At 51.8% G+C, this 17,048-nt stretch overlaps 1 protein-coding gene across 11 annotated transcripts in view; it reads right to left on the reverse strand.

Moving 5' to 3' along the window:
- The window catches only part of TRAPPC9 (trafficking protein particle complex subunit 9), a 390,153-nt gene that overhangs the window by 294,318 nt on the left and 78,787 nt on the right, over positions 1 to 17,048 (reverse strand). For all 11 annotated transcript variants that reach the window (XR_014057689.1, XR_014057688.1, XR_014057687.1 and 8 more), the window contains 4 exons: positions 12,980 to 13,125; positions 6,964 to 7,049; positions 3,612 to 3,738; positions 1,583 to 1,715 (listed from right to left, as the gene is read on the reverse strand). Coding sequence is in view for 8 of the 11 variants with exons in the window: in XM_081504121.1 (XP_081360247.1) it covers positions 1,583 to 1,715; positions 3,612 to 3,738; positions 6,964 to 7,049; positions 12,980 to 13,125 (492 nt within the window). In the remaining 3 variants the exon portion in view is untranslated. The remainder of the gene's footprint in view (positions 1 to 1,582; positions 1,716 to 3,611; positions 3,739 to 6,963; positions 7,050 to 12,979; positions 13,126 to 17,048) is intronic.

A 17,048-nucleotide genomic window follows, 5' to 3' on the forward strand; every position in this document is an offset into this window, starting at 1 on the left:
CTGGCAAACCCCTGAAGTGAGCCAGGGCAGCTGGCGGGCCCTCGGCACTAGTCAGGCAGGGCCCTGGACCACGCGGGGTACAGCCCAGTGTCTGGAGGCCCTGAGGCTCGCCCATCGCACCCCTGAGGCTGCGCCACTGCAGCCCTGGCCTGAAACTCTGGCCTGAGTCCTACTGACCGTCACTCAACCCACAGCATTCATCACCCTGGTGTCTGCTTCCCAAGTACAGGCAGCAAAGCCACTTCCGGGCCAGGAGGTCACTGTGACCACAGGGAGGAGGCTCTGGAGACAGAAGGGGGACAAACGCCAGCCAACAACGAGGGAGGCGCGTGTGGCAGACAGAGCCAAAAAGCACATCCAAAGCCCATTCTCCAAAAATAACAGCATAAAGAATCAACGTGAACTCCTTGGCATTTTATATCCTTAGAGCTGTTCATGAGTCAAGAAATAAATGTTCTTTGTCAAGTAAGGAAAAGTGACTTCTTTCTACATTTCACCAGAGTCCTCCTCAAGTGAGAAATGTAGTCCATCTGGATTTGCAGGGAAGGGATTTGGAAAAACTGAAACACAGCCGACACAAGCAAGAGGGTGCTAGCCCGTGGCACGGCGGGAAAAGAGGAAGGAGGGAGCAGAAGACGGGGCATCACACAGTGCGGACTGTCCCGGACACTGCACCCCACACGTCAGGCTTAAGCTGAGGGGTGCGGGGGGAGGTGGGCGAGGCTGGCACTGAGGCGGGGCCCACTGAATAAGCGACTGAGCCTTCAAAACATCTCAGAAAATGCCGAGATACACTTAGAAAGACAGCTCAAGGGATCAACAATAAAGCATTATCCATATGAGCAAAAACTGAGACGGTCCCAAACCCCAACAGCAGAGAAATGAATGGGGATGTGATTCTGAGATGGCTTCATGATGTACTTTTTTAAGCAATTAAAACACAAAGCTTTTAGCTTGTGTTATTTATTTATGCAAAGAGAAATCCATGATACTCAATGAAATGCAGTATGACCTCAGCTATTCAAACATACATATATTGTTCAGTGAGCACACAGTGGAAACCCCAGAAAGCATTAAGTCATTCCCTCTGAGATTTCCCTTCCTTCTTTATCCTTTCCTATAATGCTAGAGGGAAAAAAACGACTGTTTTTATTTTAGAAGATGCATGCATGCTAAGTCGCTTCAGTCGTGTCCGACTGTGTGCGACCCCATAGACGGCAGGCCACCAGGCTCTTCTGTCCATAGGCTTCTCTAGGCAAGAATACTGGAGTGGATTGCCATTTCCTTCTCCATAAGACTTCTTAAATTCTCTTAAGCCTCAACTGTTTCTCATAAAAATGACGTTTCCAAAGGCTAATTTCACATTTTGTTCTTAGTAAGAAATGCCTCAACTCCACTCCAGTTTGCCACAAGCAGAGCGCTGCCTATTGGTCCCCTGGATACACTCATACTCTGGCTGTGAAGTCAGAGGTCATGAGGTCAGAGGGTAATTTCGGCTCCCAGGGGCCCCGGCCACAGTGCACAGCACGGGACTCCTGGAGGCCCTGGGGTCGGCGAGCAGGCCCAGCTCTGCGGGCGCTACCTGGGCAGAGACGTGCTGATCTGCAGGCGAGGCAGCGCAGGGATGACCTCCACCGTGGAGCCGCTAGTCTTTATCCCCGGGAGGTTGTCCAGCAGACAGTCACTGAAGACACCAAACACCGTGGTGTGGTAGCCTGGGGATGAAAGGCCAAGTTTCAGCCCCTGGGAGGGCTTCATGTCTCACATCCAAGGGGGCCCCGCGGGTGCCAGGAGCGCAGGGTCCCTTCCGACCTGAGTTGAGATTCAGGGCCCGTCAGCTGCCTGGTGGGCCCACGGCTCCTGAGCTCAAGTCCACAGCCTCGTGCCCCCAAGTGGAGGTGAGAGTCGGGCCTGCAAGCCCGCTTCAAGGAAGGCTGCGTCCAACCAACAGTGCACAAACCATAAAAGTCACCCAAGTTCACAATCAGTGTCTCATCCCTTTACCAATTTGCTTTTCAAATTTATCCATCCCTAAAATGAAAAGGAGAGCTTGTACTCCTTTCCAGGACATTATGGGACTTAATAAGTATTTGAAAGAAAGTGATTCAAAATCTTGTGTTGAGAGATGAAAGTTCAAGAGTCAATTATTGTTATCATAACTGTTACGTGATATGGCAAATCTGCTCAATGTGTACAAATACTGTAATTTAAGATTAGCAAAATTTTCATTTAAAAAACACTCCTTGGGTTAGATAAGCACTTGAAATTGTTTAAGCAAAGCTTGGAAATGGCTTTTGAAATTTGAGGTAATTATTATAAACAACATTCACAATGTAACAAAATCAAGTAACACTTGATGGTAAGTACCTAGAATGGCAACTTCTCTGCATCCATATTAAACGTCTACATACTCAACAAGAAGCAAGAGGTACCGTGGAGACAAACAGGGCCCTGATATAGCCCCTCGACTTAAAAGAGCTCCAATTCATGGCACCCACATTTCCTTCTTTTTAAAGTATGGTCCTTCAATAATATATATATATATATATATAAAGAAAAAATATTTAAAAAAAAATAATAAAGTATGGTCCTTCAAAGCCTCCTTTTAAACAGACTCCTTTCCCAGTGAATCTTGACTTTCAGCCACCAAATGGCTACTGAAGACCTACTATGTGCCAGGTGTGAGGATCCAGCCAAGAAAGCCGGATGCGGCTGGCAAGGAGCGGGCCCGCAGGCCACGGCGGGCGTGATATGAAGGAGGGGCTGTCACGGTGGAGCAAGGGCAAGGCCAGGCAGGCACTGCAGGGGCACCCGAGCCAGGTCTGGAGGCCCCCCCACAGAGGGACAGCGCGAGCAGGGGGTGGGAAGCAGGGCATGTGTCCAGGACGGGAGCCCTCCACACCTGCCGGGATGCTCAGGGCCCAGCGACACAGCCAGGGAGAGACAGGGAGTCCTGGCAGGGAACGCAGTGAAGGCAGGACCACTTCCAGCCCAGAGGTCTGCAGTGCGAAAAGTTCACGAGGCTGCACCACAGGAAGAATGAGGGCAGAAAGACCAGTCCTGATGCTTTGGTGACAAATCCTAGAGAGGGCTGAGTTCTGCTAGACCAGAGCGGCTGCGGAGGGGCAGAGGGTGTTGACGATATAGGCAGTATCATCAGGGGAATGAGGGGGAGACAGGAACAGTCCAGGACGATGCCTGGTGCCCGGCCAGGGATGGGGCCTGGGTCCCTAGGATGGGACCACGGGGCAGGGACAACGTGGGGGAATGGGGAGATGGGGACACACTGTATGTGATGTGCCCCTGAGACAGCCAAGGAGAGTGAGTGGCAGGACGTGCAGGTCCAGGAGAGGGGTCTGGACAGGAGAGTAGATGAGATGGACGGCCCAAGGCAGCAGGCGGAGACAGAAGGAGAGGAGAGAAGGGCGGTGGGGCCGTAGCCCCAGGGGGAGAACCTCGGAGCACACCTGTGGTCCAGGAAAGATAGACAGGCACGTGGCAGCCGACCCCACATCCTGCGCCCTCTGCACAGTTCGTCTGTGGCGAACCATCCGTGGTGGCACAAGAGTCCGAGGCCCCCGGAACCACAGCCAGAAAGGAGCTGTCCTTACCGTTCACAGTGATCGTCCCTGTCGTCTGCGGGACCCCGACAAGCGTCACCGGGTAAAGACCAGACTCGGCTGGGAGGGAGAGCGCCGCGGGGAGAGACTCGAACTCCACTCCGCTCGTGAGCAGCCCCTGGAGTGGGCGGCAGAGGACGCGGTGAGTGCGGCCCCACCCTGACCCCAAGCCTCCATTTGGCCAGCAGGAACACCCCAGGACTCAGAAGACAAGGGCTCCTTCGTGACATTAACAAAAGCCCACGGGGAAGACGGCCTAGAAGCGTGGTTACAAAACAGTCTCGAAATGGGCAACACCATGGGCGCCTGAGCAACAATTCCATCTTTAATACTAGCCCCGCCTGACACAGTATGAATGTGCGTTGTTTTGTTGTTTTATCAAGTTGGAACATAAACAGAAAGAAAAAACAAAATATTTTGCTTATGAACAAAATGAAAAAAAAAAAATGACACACGGAAACGAATCAGTTAATCTTCTTCCACCGCATCTGTGAACCATGAATTCTTCTCACTATAGTCAGGCCCTACACCTGGTGGACAAGACAGGTTGCGTGGCCTCTGGGAGCCGCCCGTGACTGCAGGGCCTCCCAACGCTCAGGCCCTCTCCTCAGCACTGTGACAGAGGCCCTGGCCAGCACAACAACCAAGAGAAGAAAACAGCATGGAGACAATTATCTACACACCCAAAAACTGCGGAAAAGCCTATGGCGCCTACGAGGAAACTTGAACTAACAACAGCATTTAGCCCGGTAACAAAGTCAGCATTTACAAAGCAAAAGTATCTCCACAACCTAGCAATAAGCATATGAGAAAACAAAACAGTAAAAATACCATGAATAGGGATCTTCTCTGCTGGTCTGGTGGCTAAGACTCCAAATGAAGGGGGCCCAGGTTCGATCCCTGGTCAAAACACTAGACCCCACATGCCGCAACTAAGACATAGCACAGCCAAATAAATACATAAGTAAAATTTGTTTTTAAAGTACGATTAACAAGAGATCAAAAACACCCCGTATGTTGGAGTAAGCCTACTGAGTGCTGTGTGTGAGTCCTGCAGAAGACGGCGGAGGTGCATTAAAGAAGACCTACGTGAAGGAGGGAGTGCCGTGGTCCATCCCAGGAGCAGGCAGGGGAGAGGACGCTGGTGTTGCCCTGAGCCAGGTTCTCACGAGGGAGGCAAGGACACTGATGTGGAAAGAGGTAAGGAGAGCCCTCTGGAGATGAAGCAGACCTGGAGGGATAACTGCAAGGTCAGGATTTGTGAAGTCTGCATCTGTGTGTGTGCATGCACTTGGGCACACATACATGTATGTACTCGCACGTGCGGGATGCATGTGGTAGGTATGAGTGTGAGCACGTGCCCATGTGTGCATGCATGCATATTGTTTCTAACTCTGTCTGCAGAAAGCACCCAGAAGCAAGGCTCTCTTAGTGACAAAGAGCACACCTGCGCCCAGAGTTTGTGTACATGTATGTACACACATGGGCGGATGCATGTGGTAGGTACATGTGTGAGCACGTGCCCATGTGTACATGCATGCATACTGTTCCTAACTCTGTCTGCAGAAAGCACCCAAAAGCAAGGCTCTCTTAGTGACAGAGAGGACACCTGAGCCCAGAGTTTGGGCAAGAACATGAAATGATCTAGCTATGTGTGAAACAGATGACATGGCCAAGAATAGAAGCAGAGAAACCAATTAGGTGGCTACTGTCTCCAGGCAAAGTACACTCACATTTGATTTCTTTTTAAAATACCTAAAGCAAACATGGCCAATGGTGAGCACTTGCTAAATGTGACGGTGGATACACGAGGTCTGACTATTCCCTGTGCCATTTCCCACACTTGAAACATTTTGTAATGTAATTCTTTAATTCTGAACATGATTTGTGGGCTATCTCCTAGTGGTAAATTTTATTCTTTGTTCTTCATTTTTTGATAAAAAGCACATATTACTTTTTTAAATTAATTTACTTATCTGGCTGCGTCAGGACTTAGTTGTGGCACACAGACTCCAGTTGCGGAGCAGGGGCTTAGCTGGCATGTGGCATCTTAGTTCCCTGACCAGGGATTGAACTTATGTCCCCTGCATTGCAAGACAAATTCTTAACCACTGGACCACCAAGGAAGTCCCAAATGCATGTATTACTTTTTAACCAGTTAAAATTAAAGCTAAAAAAAATGTATAAGAAAGAGTAGGCATATGATACTTTAACCACTTCAGGGAAAATTCTCTGAACAACTCTCGATGTTATTCCTGGCTTAGGCCAGGAGACAAAGCCACTACAAGGCCTGACCAAGAGCTAAGCCCAAGGCTGGCATGAAACGTTCATCCTAATAGGTGGCTCTCTTATAGGAAGGACCTCAGGGTTGTCCACTCAATACTCAGCTGAATTTCTAAGAGCTTCAAGGGACAGGGGAAAACCATTCTCATGCCAGAGGCCCAAATATCATCTTAAATAACTACCAGTCTGCCTGTGAGCTCCCACTCACTCTGTGTCCTCAGCGGGGCCTCCCCGACCCTCCACATGGGTCCCACAGCCCCTCCTGCACCCTGACCACAGGGCAGAGACCTGGTCTGACATGTGGCCTAGGCACTCAGCAAGCTCTGAACAAGAGTCATAAAACCCCAGAGGAAAGCGTCACCCACTAACAGCACCCTTCGCATGTCACTGAGAAGTTACAAAGGGGTCTCAAACAATGATAAGCACAGAGAAGGCTTGCGGGACTGGAATCCATCCAGTGCGTGCAGGGCTCTCCTCTGGGAACACGAGGTCCAGCATGGAGAGCCACACAAACCTCCTTCCCCTACTGCGGAACTAGGGGAGGAGTTTCAGCAGACACCACCGCAGAGGGAACATTTAACGCCGTACACAAACACACAAACAGAACATCTGGTTTCAAACTCGAGGAAATTTCGCATTAGCACTGCAGTCATTTATTCTCTTATAAATAAAGAGGCCTTGGTCATCTTATCATCTTCAGCAGTGAAGTAACAGTGAGGTTGAGTGGGGGGCACACTATAGATTTTGTAACCTCGCTAATCTCATATGAATTTCAACACGATTATTTCAAATATTACATACAGTCAACTCAGTTCTGCATGTGTTCAAATCCGAGATGTCTTTCGTTCACTGATTCACAAACTTACTGAGAACCAAGCACTAAAAACATGGGAATGCAAGACGCAGTCTTCATTCACAAAAAGATTACAATCTTTGGCAAAACAAATCTTAAAAACAGACATATGTCATAGGAAGTATGACTCAAATACTAACTAAGAAACATGCATCAATGGTAAACTGATGTTTAGCCCAAAAGGGTCAAATGATTGGTGATACGTACCATGTTTTCAACTCGGAGTTCAAATGGCATTGGGTTATACACCATCAGCTGAACTTCACACACATCTCCTTGAACCCACTGGAAATCTGGAAATACACACACACAAAGGAATCCATGTGTTAGCTGGTGTTTTTGCATGTTTCACGTGGCTTCAGACCACTCCTCTGGCTATTTTCCAATGAAGCAGTGGCATTATGACCATCTGGGGAGAGACAGTTTAAAGCTACGTTACTGCTAGCTTTTTCCAAAGCCAAGCACATTGTCACTGCTACTTAGATGGCCTGTGACTGATGCTTCTCTCGCTTGGTGCCAAACGCAGCTTCACAAACCTGGAAGTAACCCAGATAGCACTGCTCCCAGTGTAGAGCCACCGCTCATCACACAGACCTCAGGCCCAGAGGCTGGCACTCAGGAAGATGGCACTGTGGTCAATTCTAAGTGGCACAGAACGTGGTTCCTCTTTCCCCTTCTGAAGTTTGTGAGAGAAGACAGTGGCGCCTCCTCCCTGACCACTGCCCAGGTCAGCTGCAGTTCAACACGTACAGGAGGCAGAATTCTGAGATGACCTCCAAGACCCCCGACCCCTGGTATATATGCTGTGTAATCCTCTTCCCTGAGTGTGAATACAAGGATCAGTTATGTTCTGTAACAAAGGGGGAGGAGATTTTCATATGTGATGAGGGCCCCCAAGCCCTCAAAGCAGTGGGCTTTGAGTTAAGCCAAGGGAGATTATCCCAGGAGGGCCTGGTCTTCTGAGATGAGCCATGGAAGGGAACCTGCTCACCCTGAGTGAGAAGTCTCAACATGTGAGCGGGCGTGTGGAGGAGGCCACGTGGCCAGAGTCTGAGGGCAGCCGCGAAGAGCTGAGAATGGTCCAGGTGATACCCAGCAGGCGGACGGGGACCTCAGTCCCACAACCCCAAGGAACCGAGAACCCGAGGGAGCTGAGAAAGAGACCCTGCCCAGTCGAACCTCCCGATGAGAACACAGCCCCAGCTGGGCCCTGGATCTCAGCCTGCAAGACCCTGAGTAGAGGCCCACACCAACACAGGCCGCACTCGTGAAGGAAACAGTGAGAAAAATACATTTGTGTTCTTTAAGCAACTAAGTCAGTGGTCATCTGTTGCGCAGTCCCCACCCCCACTCCACTTCCCTCTCCTCCCTTTGAGATACTCCACTGGGCAATTCAGAAGAGTCTTGAGAACCAAGTGAGGAGTGGGGCAGGAGGCACTGTCCAGCCCTTGGAAGGCTGTCTCTGACTCTGCATAATGCCCTGGTGAGGGAAGTATTACAATCTCATTGTTCCAAGGTAGGGACCAAGGCAGGTTAATAAATGTGCTGGGAATCACATAGCCAGGAAGTGGTGTGGCAGGGATTCAAGCCAGGTCTCTGAACTCAGAGAAGTGTCTAGAATTGACAGTGGTGGGTAAAGAGCTTCTCCTAGGGTAGACACTAAGATTTACTGACCAGAATTCTTCAGCTTCATAGGCTTTCATAAAGACACCATTTTCCCCAAACACTTTGCACCAGGCCCTCGCAGAGAGACTAAGACAGGCTGCATCAAACATGTGGCATCCTGAAACTGCACACAAGGAAGAAGCAGCCCACCAGGAGAGCTGGTTTTTAAAATGCTTACGCAAGCAGGTGCCCATATGCAGTCTTAACAACACGGTGCAGTGGTCAGCAGGGCACATATCATCCTCATTCACCAACAAGGACACAGACAGGCTGAACCGTCCATCATTCACAGCCCTGACAAGTGAGGCCGCCAGGTCCACCTCCTGTCTGCCTAGCCCCAAAGCCTTGGCTGCTCTCACGCTGCTGCTCCCCGCTGGCTCCAGAAACCCACCTCTCCTCACCCGCCTCAGGCTGAGAACTCCTGCTGCAGGGACACAGGGCTCCCAGCCCCGCCTTCAGCAGCACCCCGAGCACATCACTGCCTCAGCGACCAGCACCCAGCCCTTCCTCACAGCCAAGGAAAACGTCATTTGTTTAACAGGCTGCTACCTGATAGTGAAGGAGTTGTTTGTCTGCTCTGTCATGGTCAAATAGCCATCATTTTAAAATTCATTTTCCTGAGGTTCTGAAAGGAATCGTTTATACTCGCACAGTCGTAGTCACTAAAGGTAAACCTAAGATAAATCTTTATCACAGAACAGTTATTAATGTCTGACAAGAGAGCATCTCCATCCCAGGTCTTAGCATGCCAGAGGCCACGGTGGGGCCCCTTCCTCCACAGTCTGTCCCAGAAACCTCGGAAAGGACCAGCACTGGAGGCTATTAAACAGCCCTCTGTCTCAGGCCCCCCCCACAGTGCTACACGGCCCCCGGGCAGGTCTTAGCTGTGGACTAACAGCATCTTTTGGGGGCTTCTGTCGACAAGCTCATCTCTTTCCACCATGCTGGCTGGACCCATCTGGCAGGGGGCACTCTTGATTTCTCACTGTACCCCCAGCACCTTGGACAGTGCACACAATGCTGCTCAGAGCCTTAAGTGAACAGCACCCGGGTACTGTGATGTCAGCATTTCCCTCGACCCGAGGAGCCCGCGCAGTGGGCTTCTAGCGCCCCCTCCCCACAGACAGTACAGCTGCAGCCCAGGGAGGCCAGGCAACTGACCGAGGCCATCGGATAGCTCCCGCCTGTCCATCCTCCCAGGCGGCTGCCGACCTTGGCATGAAACCCGGCCATGCCAAGTCCTGGCACAGATTGCACAAAACCCTTCACCTCTCTGTGCTCACACTCAGGATGTGCGCAGCCATCACCTCGCGTGGAGTTTAGATGGAAAGACTGGTAAATTACTCCACGGTAGCACGGAAAATGGTCCCGGGAGCTGCCCCCAGCGTTTCTTCCCGTCTAATACTCCGTGTCCTCGCTGTGATAACTCCCCCCAATCACACAGAGATTCATTCATAGAGATGGGAATTCTGGGTTAAAGACATGTGATTCTTCAAACCTGCAGGCAGGCATTCGCTACTGAGTCTATTGTCAGAAAGATATTAGAACCTACGGAATATAAATTACACTTTTCTACCCATGGGTCTCCAACAAATAACATGCATTTTGGCTGAAGTTTCTGTTACATCCCAGAAAAAAATCCTGCATTATCCACTGAACTTATCCCCAGCCCAGAGGAACTGGTGCTTCTCACTGTCATGAGGAAAAAAGTCCCTGGGAATTCCTTAGCAGTCCACTGGTTTGGACTCCACAGTTCCACTGCCAGGGGTGTGGGTTCAATCCCTGGTCGGGGAACTGAGATCCCATAAGCCACGCAGTACAGCCAAAAAAAAGAGATAAAGGAAAATATCTCTGGGCTTTGAGTCATAAACCATGGACAAAGTCTGAGCTCTGCAACTTAATTTCCTTCCTGACCTAGGGCAGCAATTTACATTCACTCAGTCTTAATTTTCTCATGGTAAATTGGGAACACGACACCTGCAGCATCACTGGATGAGGTAAAAACCCTCTGCAGCAAATACAGAGTACTCTTTTCATAAAAGGAAGCCTCAGCAGTTTCTAAAGATTGGAGAGGAAAGAAGAGGAAAGGCCAGCTTCGAGAGTGGTGACTTTGCAGCCATATTGTGCCTGACTCAGGGGGACCCACATTCTGTTTAAGGGCCTTCTCTGTCTCCAAAGTCTTCCTAATGTTTGAACAAGGGGGCCCCACGTTTTCCTTCTGCATGAGGCCCCACAGATCATGCCGTTGGTCCCGAGAAGGTGTCTCCAGTCCCTCAGATCATCTCTAGAAGCTTCTATACACAAAATGGGTGAAACTTTCCTAAAACGTCCTTTAGGGAGAAAACTTACTATCAACCCTAATGAGACCCAATATCAATAACCTCAGATACACAGATGACACCACCCTTATGGCAGAAAGCGAAGAGGAACTGAAGAGCCTCTTGATGAAAGTTAAAGAGAAGAGTAAAAAAGTTGGCTTAAAACTCAACATTCAGAAAACTAAGATCATGGCATCTGGTCCCATCATATTAAAAAGCAGAGACATTACTTTGCCAACAAAGGTCCATCTAGTCAAGGCTATGATTTTTCTGTGTATGGATGTGAGAGATGGACTATAAAGAAAGCTGAGCACCAAAGAATTGATGCTTTTGAACTGTGGCATTGGAGAAGACTCTTGAGAGTCCCTTGGACTGCAAGGAGATCCAACCAGTCCATCCTAAAGGAAATCAGTCCTGAATATTCATTGGAAGGACTGATGCTGAAGCTGAAACTCCAATACTTTGGCCATCTGATATGCGGCCAACTGACACATTGGAAAAGACCCTGATGCTGGGAAAGATTGAGGGCAGGAGGAGAAGGGGACGACAGAGGATGAGATGGTTGGATGGCATCACTGATTTGATGGACGTGAGTTTGTGCAGGCTCCGGGAGTTGGGGATGGACAAGGAAGCCTGGCATGCTGCAATCCATCGGGTCGCAAAGAGTCAGACAAGATTGAGCAACTGAACTGAACTGAACTGAACGAGAGCAGCCAGAGACTCCTACAAGGTCCCGGAGACAAACCTTGTTAACACTGCAATGACGGGCCCAGGTCCACCTGGGGGAAGGGGCCCAGAAAGTGGCCTGCCTACCATCGAGAGACCCCTAAGACTCTGATGCGAACAGGACCCAAGCCCCCCACCTCCAAGAGATCAAAGGAGGCGTCCCCTGGCAGACGGGCAGTGCTCACTGGCATGTGCTGGAGACGCCCAGGACCAGCTCCACCACAGCTCAACCACAAGGTCCACCCGCTCCCCTGATCTCAGCCTCTCTGGCATCTTCTCCAGAGCAGAGGAGCAGCCAGGAGGCCAGGGCTGTCTCTCAGAATCACAGGCTAAAACTAGAATGTCAAAGACTTGCAATCAAGTCACAAGGGCCTGTTGGGTCAGGCCCTGCTCCCCTAAGAGCCAGGAGACTGCTGCTGTAGGTCATTCACCCAGAGCAGAGCCCTGAGACTGGAACAAGAGGTCACATTCAAAAAACAGCAAGTGGTCGTGTGGCTGGGGCCACAGAGCAGGGGCGGAAAGGCGGGAGGAGGTGAGCGGAAAGGCAGACAGTGCGCGGTGGGCGGGGTTAGCTCCGGGTGTGGGTGGTGGGTGAGTGTACCCGGACAGCTGCATCCTGGGGAGAAGGGCCTCGAGAAGCCAGTACGCCTTCTCTCACACTGGGGCTGTAAAAATGAAGGGAGGAAAAGAGAAGACAGAGGAGAAGCCAGCACTGAGTTGCAGAAGCTCTGCGGGTCTTCTACTGAAACTTCTCGGACAGAGTCAGCAATGACCAACCAGTGATCCGCCTCTCAGCCCTGTAGCTTTGTCACTGCGACTCGCAGGCACCACAATCCCCAAGTGCACGGGGTCCGAGGAGGGGGGAGCGGGCGAGGAATGAGGCCTGCAGCACGGCCAGGCTTGGGGGAGGGCACAGAGGGACGGGCTGGCACAGGGGAACCCTGGGGTCCACGGGGAGGAAGGAAGCGTGGGGGCCAAGGGTTGGGACGTGGCAGGGGGCTGAGCGCACAGAGAAACCTGTGAGGGGTTCTCAGCAATGAGTGCTCCCTCCCCACCTACCCCCAAGACACAATGTCACGGCGCCCTGCTGAGTCACCAGGCCGCTCAGAAGAGGTGACGACCATCAGCGAGACACAGAATGAGCACTGTCAGCCTTCAAATAGGACAGTGATGGGACACCCTTATGCCCAGGCAGTCCTGAACAAAGATGACCTTTAATCTCCTTGGATGATTCAGCAGTCACTCCAGGCTTGGAAAATCACCCTGGTCTCCAAGTACCTCTTCTCTGTAATTGACCTAAGTCTCGGATAACAGAGGTCTTCTGGTTTCTAGAACTTTAAGAAAACCCCCTTTTTCAAAATAGACACTAAAAAGGCAGATCCATAGGCAGTAGTCAAAGCCAGCAAATGGAATACACCTGCGAGAGGGTATATCCCACAGGCTCACGTGAACCGCGTCAAGTCTCACGATCTCAAGTCCAGACAAGCCTCTGGGGGTCGGGCGGCCCAGCCTACCTATCTTCTTGCTGCGCTCCTCCCCACGGCTGTGGGCGATGATCGGGGAGTAGATGAAGGGGCTCTTCGCTGACACACTTTGGCCCAGCAAGCTCTTCATCTTCTGCGGCCGGAGGCTGGCGGGAAGGTTCAGCAGTTTCACACACCTGTTGTTTCAAAGGAAACAAAAATTCTTCAACTGCCTTGTTAGCTTGGCTTCAGCATAAATACGACCAAATATCTGGTGTTATAAGGACAATAGATCAAACAGCAGATAACCTGAGGGGAAGAAAAGCACTCAGCTTTGCAGGACAAAGCAGAGAAGGCAGCGCAACTCACCCCCCACCCCCTAGCCGGTCCCAGGAGAGAGGACGTCCGTGGGCAGACACAGCTGCGCCCCTCGGCCTGCTCCCCCGGGATGGCTCCTGCAGGGCCACCTTCCCTGCGCTCAGGCTCCTGGGCTATAACACGAACCACTGTGAGGCTTCAGGGAGGCGCGGTGGGTGCCAGGCCCACTGCTCTGCAGAAGCCGGCTCCCTCCTTCTGACAGGCAGGCCCGCAGCAAACAGAGGCGCAGACCCTGACCCGGACGATCTGAAGGAACCACGGGCGAAGGGCAGCACGTGCACGTCCGCTTCTGCATCTGCGCGGTCTGCGCCTCACTAAACCGCTTTTCCAGCTGTGGATGTCTGCTAGTGATGCCAGCCAGCCCAGACTGAAGGCCCACGGTCTACGGAGCCAGGCCTCAGGCCTGTGCCCACTGCCGCCCACGCGCCATCCCAACTAAACCTCACCCGCCTCCCGAGCTGGGGTGCTATCACCATCACCTCCAAGTCGTCAACGAGGAAACCAACACGGGGAGAGGAAGCATGTTGACCAACCCCCATGGCTGGAAATTGGGGACAGCAGGACACAGCACGGCCTTCAACTACGGCACCTGTGACCGCCCTTGGGAGAGACAGCTGGGCAAGACAGGGCTCAGGATCCAGAGTGAGACTGAGACTGAAGGGACGGTGAAGGGGGGAGGGTGGGTTGGAAGGTTGGGGGCACTGAGCCCCTCCCTACCCACAGCCCCTCTGCAGGAGGTAAGGCTGGAGGGTTGGGAGGGGAAGCTGCGCAGGGTCCCTCGGAGACAAAGCACTCCCAGCGGTGCCCCGCCTCCTCCTCAAGGCAGTCCTGGGGGCTGGACACGGAGCAGACAGACGTGCCCGGATCACTGAGTGACCTCGGGGAGGTCAGCCACCCTGGAAAGCTACCTGCCTGATCTGCATCAGACACCTCGTGAAGGAGACGTCAACCTGGGCCATGCTGAGTGCTGATCTCTCTGAGATTCTAGGGGTCATGTTTCTGCCACAGCACAGGCTAATCTGTGCTGACTACATATGTACATCTGTGTGTGTGTGTCTATAAACTAGAGACCGCCTCACAAAATCCACATCACGCATTTTTCAGCTCTCCCAGCCTCCACCGTGACCCCGTCCTGCACACGAGCACCCCCACCACACCCGGACATCACTGGCAGCTCCCCAAGCCTGGCCCCGGGGAGGTCCGGGTCACAAGTGTGATCCTCACCTGTTCCCACCACAACCCAAGGCAGAGCCGGTGCTCACCCGCCACAGCTCTTTAAGAAAAGGCTCTGTGCTGCACTTTCTCTGCCTCCTTGCCTTTGCAAGCCCCTCAGCATGCTTTTCTCATACAGGATCAGAATCACTCAGTTTTCTGCTTGTTCAGCCATGAGCTTTCCAAGGAGAGGGCACCCAGGGCCTCACTTGTCTCAAGTCCAGTGCTGGTGCAACACACCAACGCGTACCTCTTGGTGAATGTTAAATGAATAAACTCCCAAAAGCTGGATTTCCAACTCAGCTTCCAAATCTTTCAAAGCCGTATCCTCAAGGCTAAGCAGTTTATCACCAACAGCGGCAAATCCCAGCCCTCTGTGCACAAAGGACCCGGCTGTGCTGTGCTGGGGTGAGGCGGCAAGTCCTCACACTGGCTGAGATGCCACGACCAACAAGCATCTCATGCCCGCTGCATCCAGCCCGGGGGAGACGCACCTGCAACAGCCGCAGACCTGACCGCGGTCAAAGGACCCACCAGCACAGAGGGCTTCAGCCCTGGACCTCAGCCTCTCACTCGAAATAGGAAAGATGATCGGTACCTGATGACGCAGTCCAGGAGGTCCCGTGGATGTGCCCCCCGGCCCCATGTTTCCCAGAGGAGGCACAGCCTAGGGTAGGGTCCCGACCTCGTCTTCCCCTCACTCCTCCTACAGGAGGCGACAGACCTGGCAAGAGAACCAGCATGTGCGCCGCTCAGGCCCTTCTCTGGGGCCTGCCCGCCCACCAAGAGCACGGATTCTGTCTGGCTCTCTGCACGATGGAATGGGGCCGGCCCCAGAGCTCTGCCAGAGGCTGGGGAACATCTGGGCAGCCCTGAGTCACAGCGGGCATGGTCTCCACCGTCCACCTGAGACAGATGTTTCTTTCTGCTGATTCCAAAGTCAGGCAGAGGAGGGGGAGTGGTCTAAAACAGAGACCTTCAAACCTCCACTCCGAGGACTGAGTTAATAAGCATGGCAACTCACTCCAGTATTCTTGCCTGGGAAATCCCACCGACAGAGGAGCCTGGCAGGCTACAGTCCATGGCGTTGCAAAGAGCTGGACACGACTGAATGACTAAACAACAAAACAAAGCACCTACGAGAGCACCTGACACATGGCAGGTGCACAAAAGCCCTTCTCTTCCCTCCCTAAAACAGCACTCGTTTACAGGCACAGAGAGCCAAGTCCCTGCGCAAAGATCACAACACCCGCGGGCAGAGGCAAAGAAACGAAGTGCTGGTCCCAGTGATGCTGCGAGCACCCTGCTCAACTCTGGACCAGCAGCATCGACTCAAGCCTCTGTGCTCGCTCATCAATAAAACGACACCATTTCCTCGCAACACAAATAGCTTTCTACGCTGTGCCACTGTCACCACCTAAAAACAAGATGTCACCTGTCATCCTAGGAATCATGTACTCAAGCACAGAAACCTCAGATCACATAAAAGGCTTTTAAAAACTGCAGAGGGATTCTGAGGGCATGGTTAGACAGAAAAGAAACTCAACAAGCCAGCCATGGCATTCATTCATGACTCAAAGTCCAGCATCAAATGTCTGCCCATAAAATGTACCCAGAAAAACAGTCACTCAAGGTACCTGACCTAAAGGAAGCATAACTCATTCAGCATAAATTGCTGTGAAATTAATAACACTGTATTTGGTCTATGAAGCTGCCAACAGTAAAGCAGAATTCCAGGGATGACGTTTCCAGAGCAAGAATTATTTTTAGGGATTCCGTTTGGAAACATTTGGCATTTTAAAAGCTGATACCTCAGGATACTGTCCGGAGAAGGCACTGGCAACCCACTCCAGTACTCTTGCCTGGAAAATCCCATGGACGGAGGAGCCTGGTAGGCTGCAATCCACGGGGTCGCTAAGAGTCGGACGCGACTGAGCGACTTCACTTTCACTTTTCATTTTCATGCATTGGAGAAGGAAATGGCAACCCACTCCAGTGTTCTTGCCTGGAGAATCCCAGGGACGGCAGAGCCTGGTGGGCTGCTGTCTATGGGGTCGCACAGAGTCAGACACGACTGATGCGACTTAGCAGCAGCAGCAGGATACTGTGGCTAATAAGAACGATGCAAAGCAGAGGTGGGACACTCATAAGGAAAGTGACAGGAAATATGTTGGTAAGAAGGCCATAGGACAAATCTGCTTACCTTTTCTCTCGGTTTTCAATTGTTCAACCTTATTTACAGGGGAGACATACCTGAGAACCTCCTGGCTATCTCTGCACAGATGGGCAATGGTCAAAGCTGCCCAAGTGGGGTGATGGGACCCACAGGACTGGGGCAGAGCTCCCCGTGGGGAGGGAGATCAACACTGTAGCCATCGTAACCAGTAGGGGAACTGACCAAATGAGCAACTAGATTGAGGCGAATGGGAGACAGATTTCCCCAATTTGAGAAGGACTTACAGATACCAGAAGGACCCCTAAGGTGCTGGGTGGAATTGGAGGTATAGGTATCAGTATGAACTCACAGTTT

This window comes from Giraffa tippelskirchi, chromosome 6, assembly GCF_054371585.1.
Source record: "Giraffa tippelskirchi isolate mGirTip1 chromosome 6, T2T-mGirTip1v1.2.pri, whole genome shotgun sequence".
Lineage (NCBI taxonomy): Eukaryota > Metazoa > Chordata > Mammalia > Artiodactyla > Giraffidae > Giraffa > Giraffa tippelskirchi.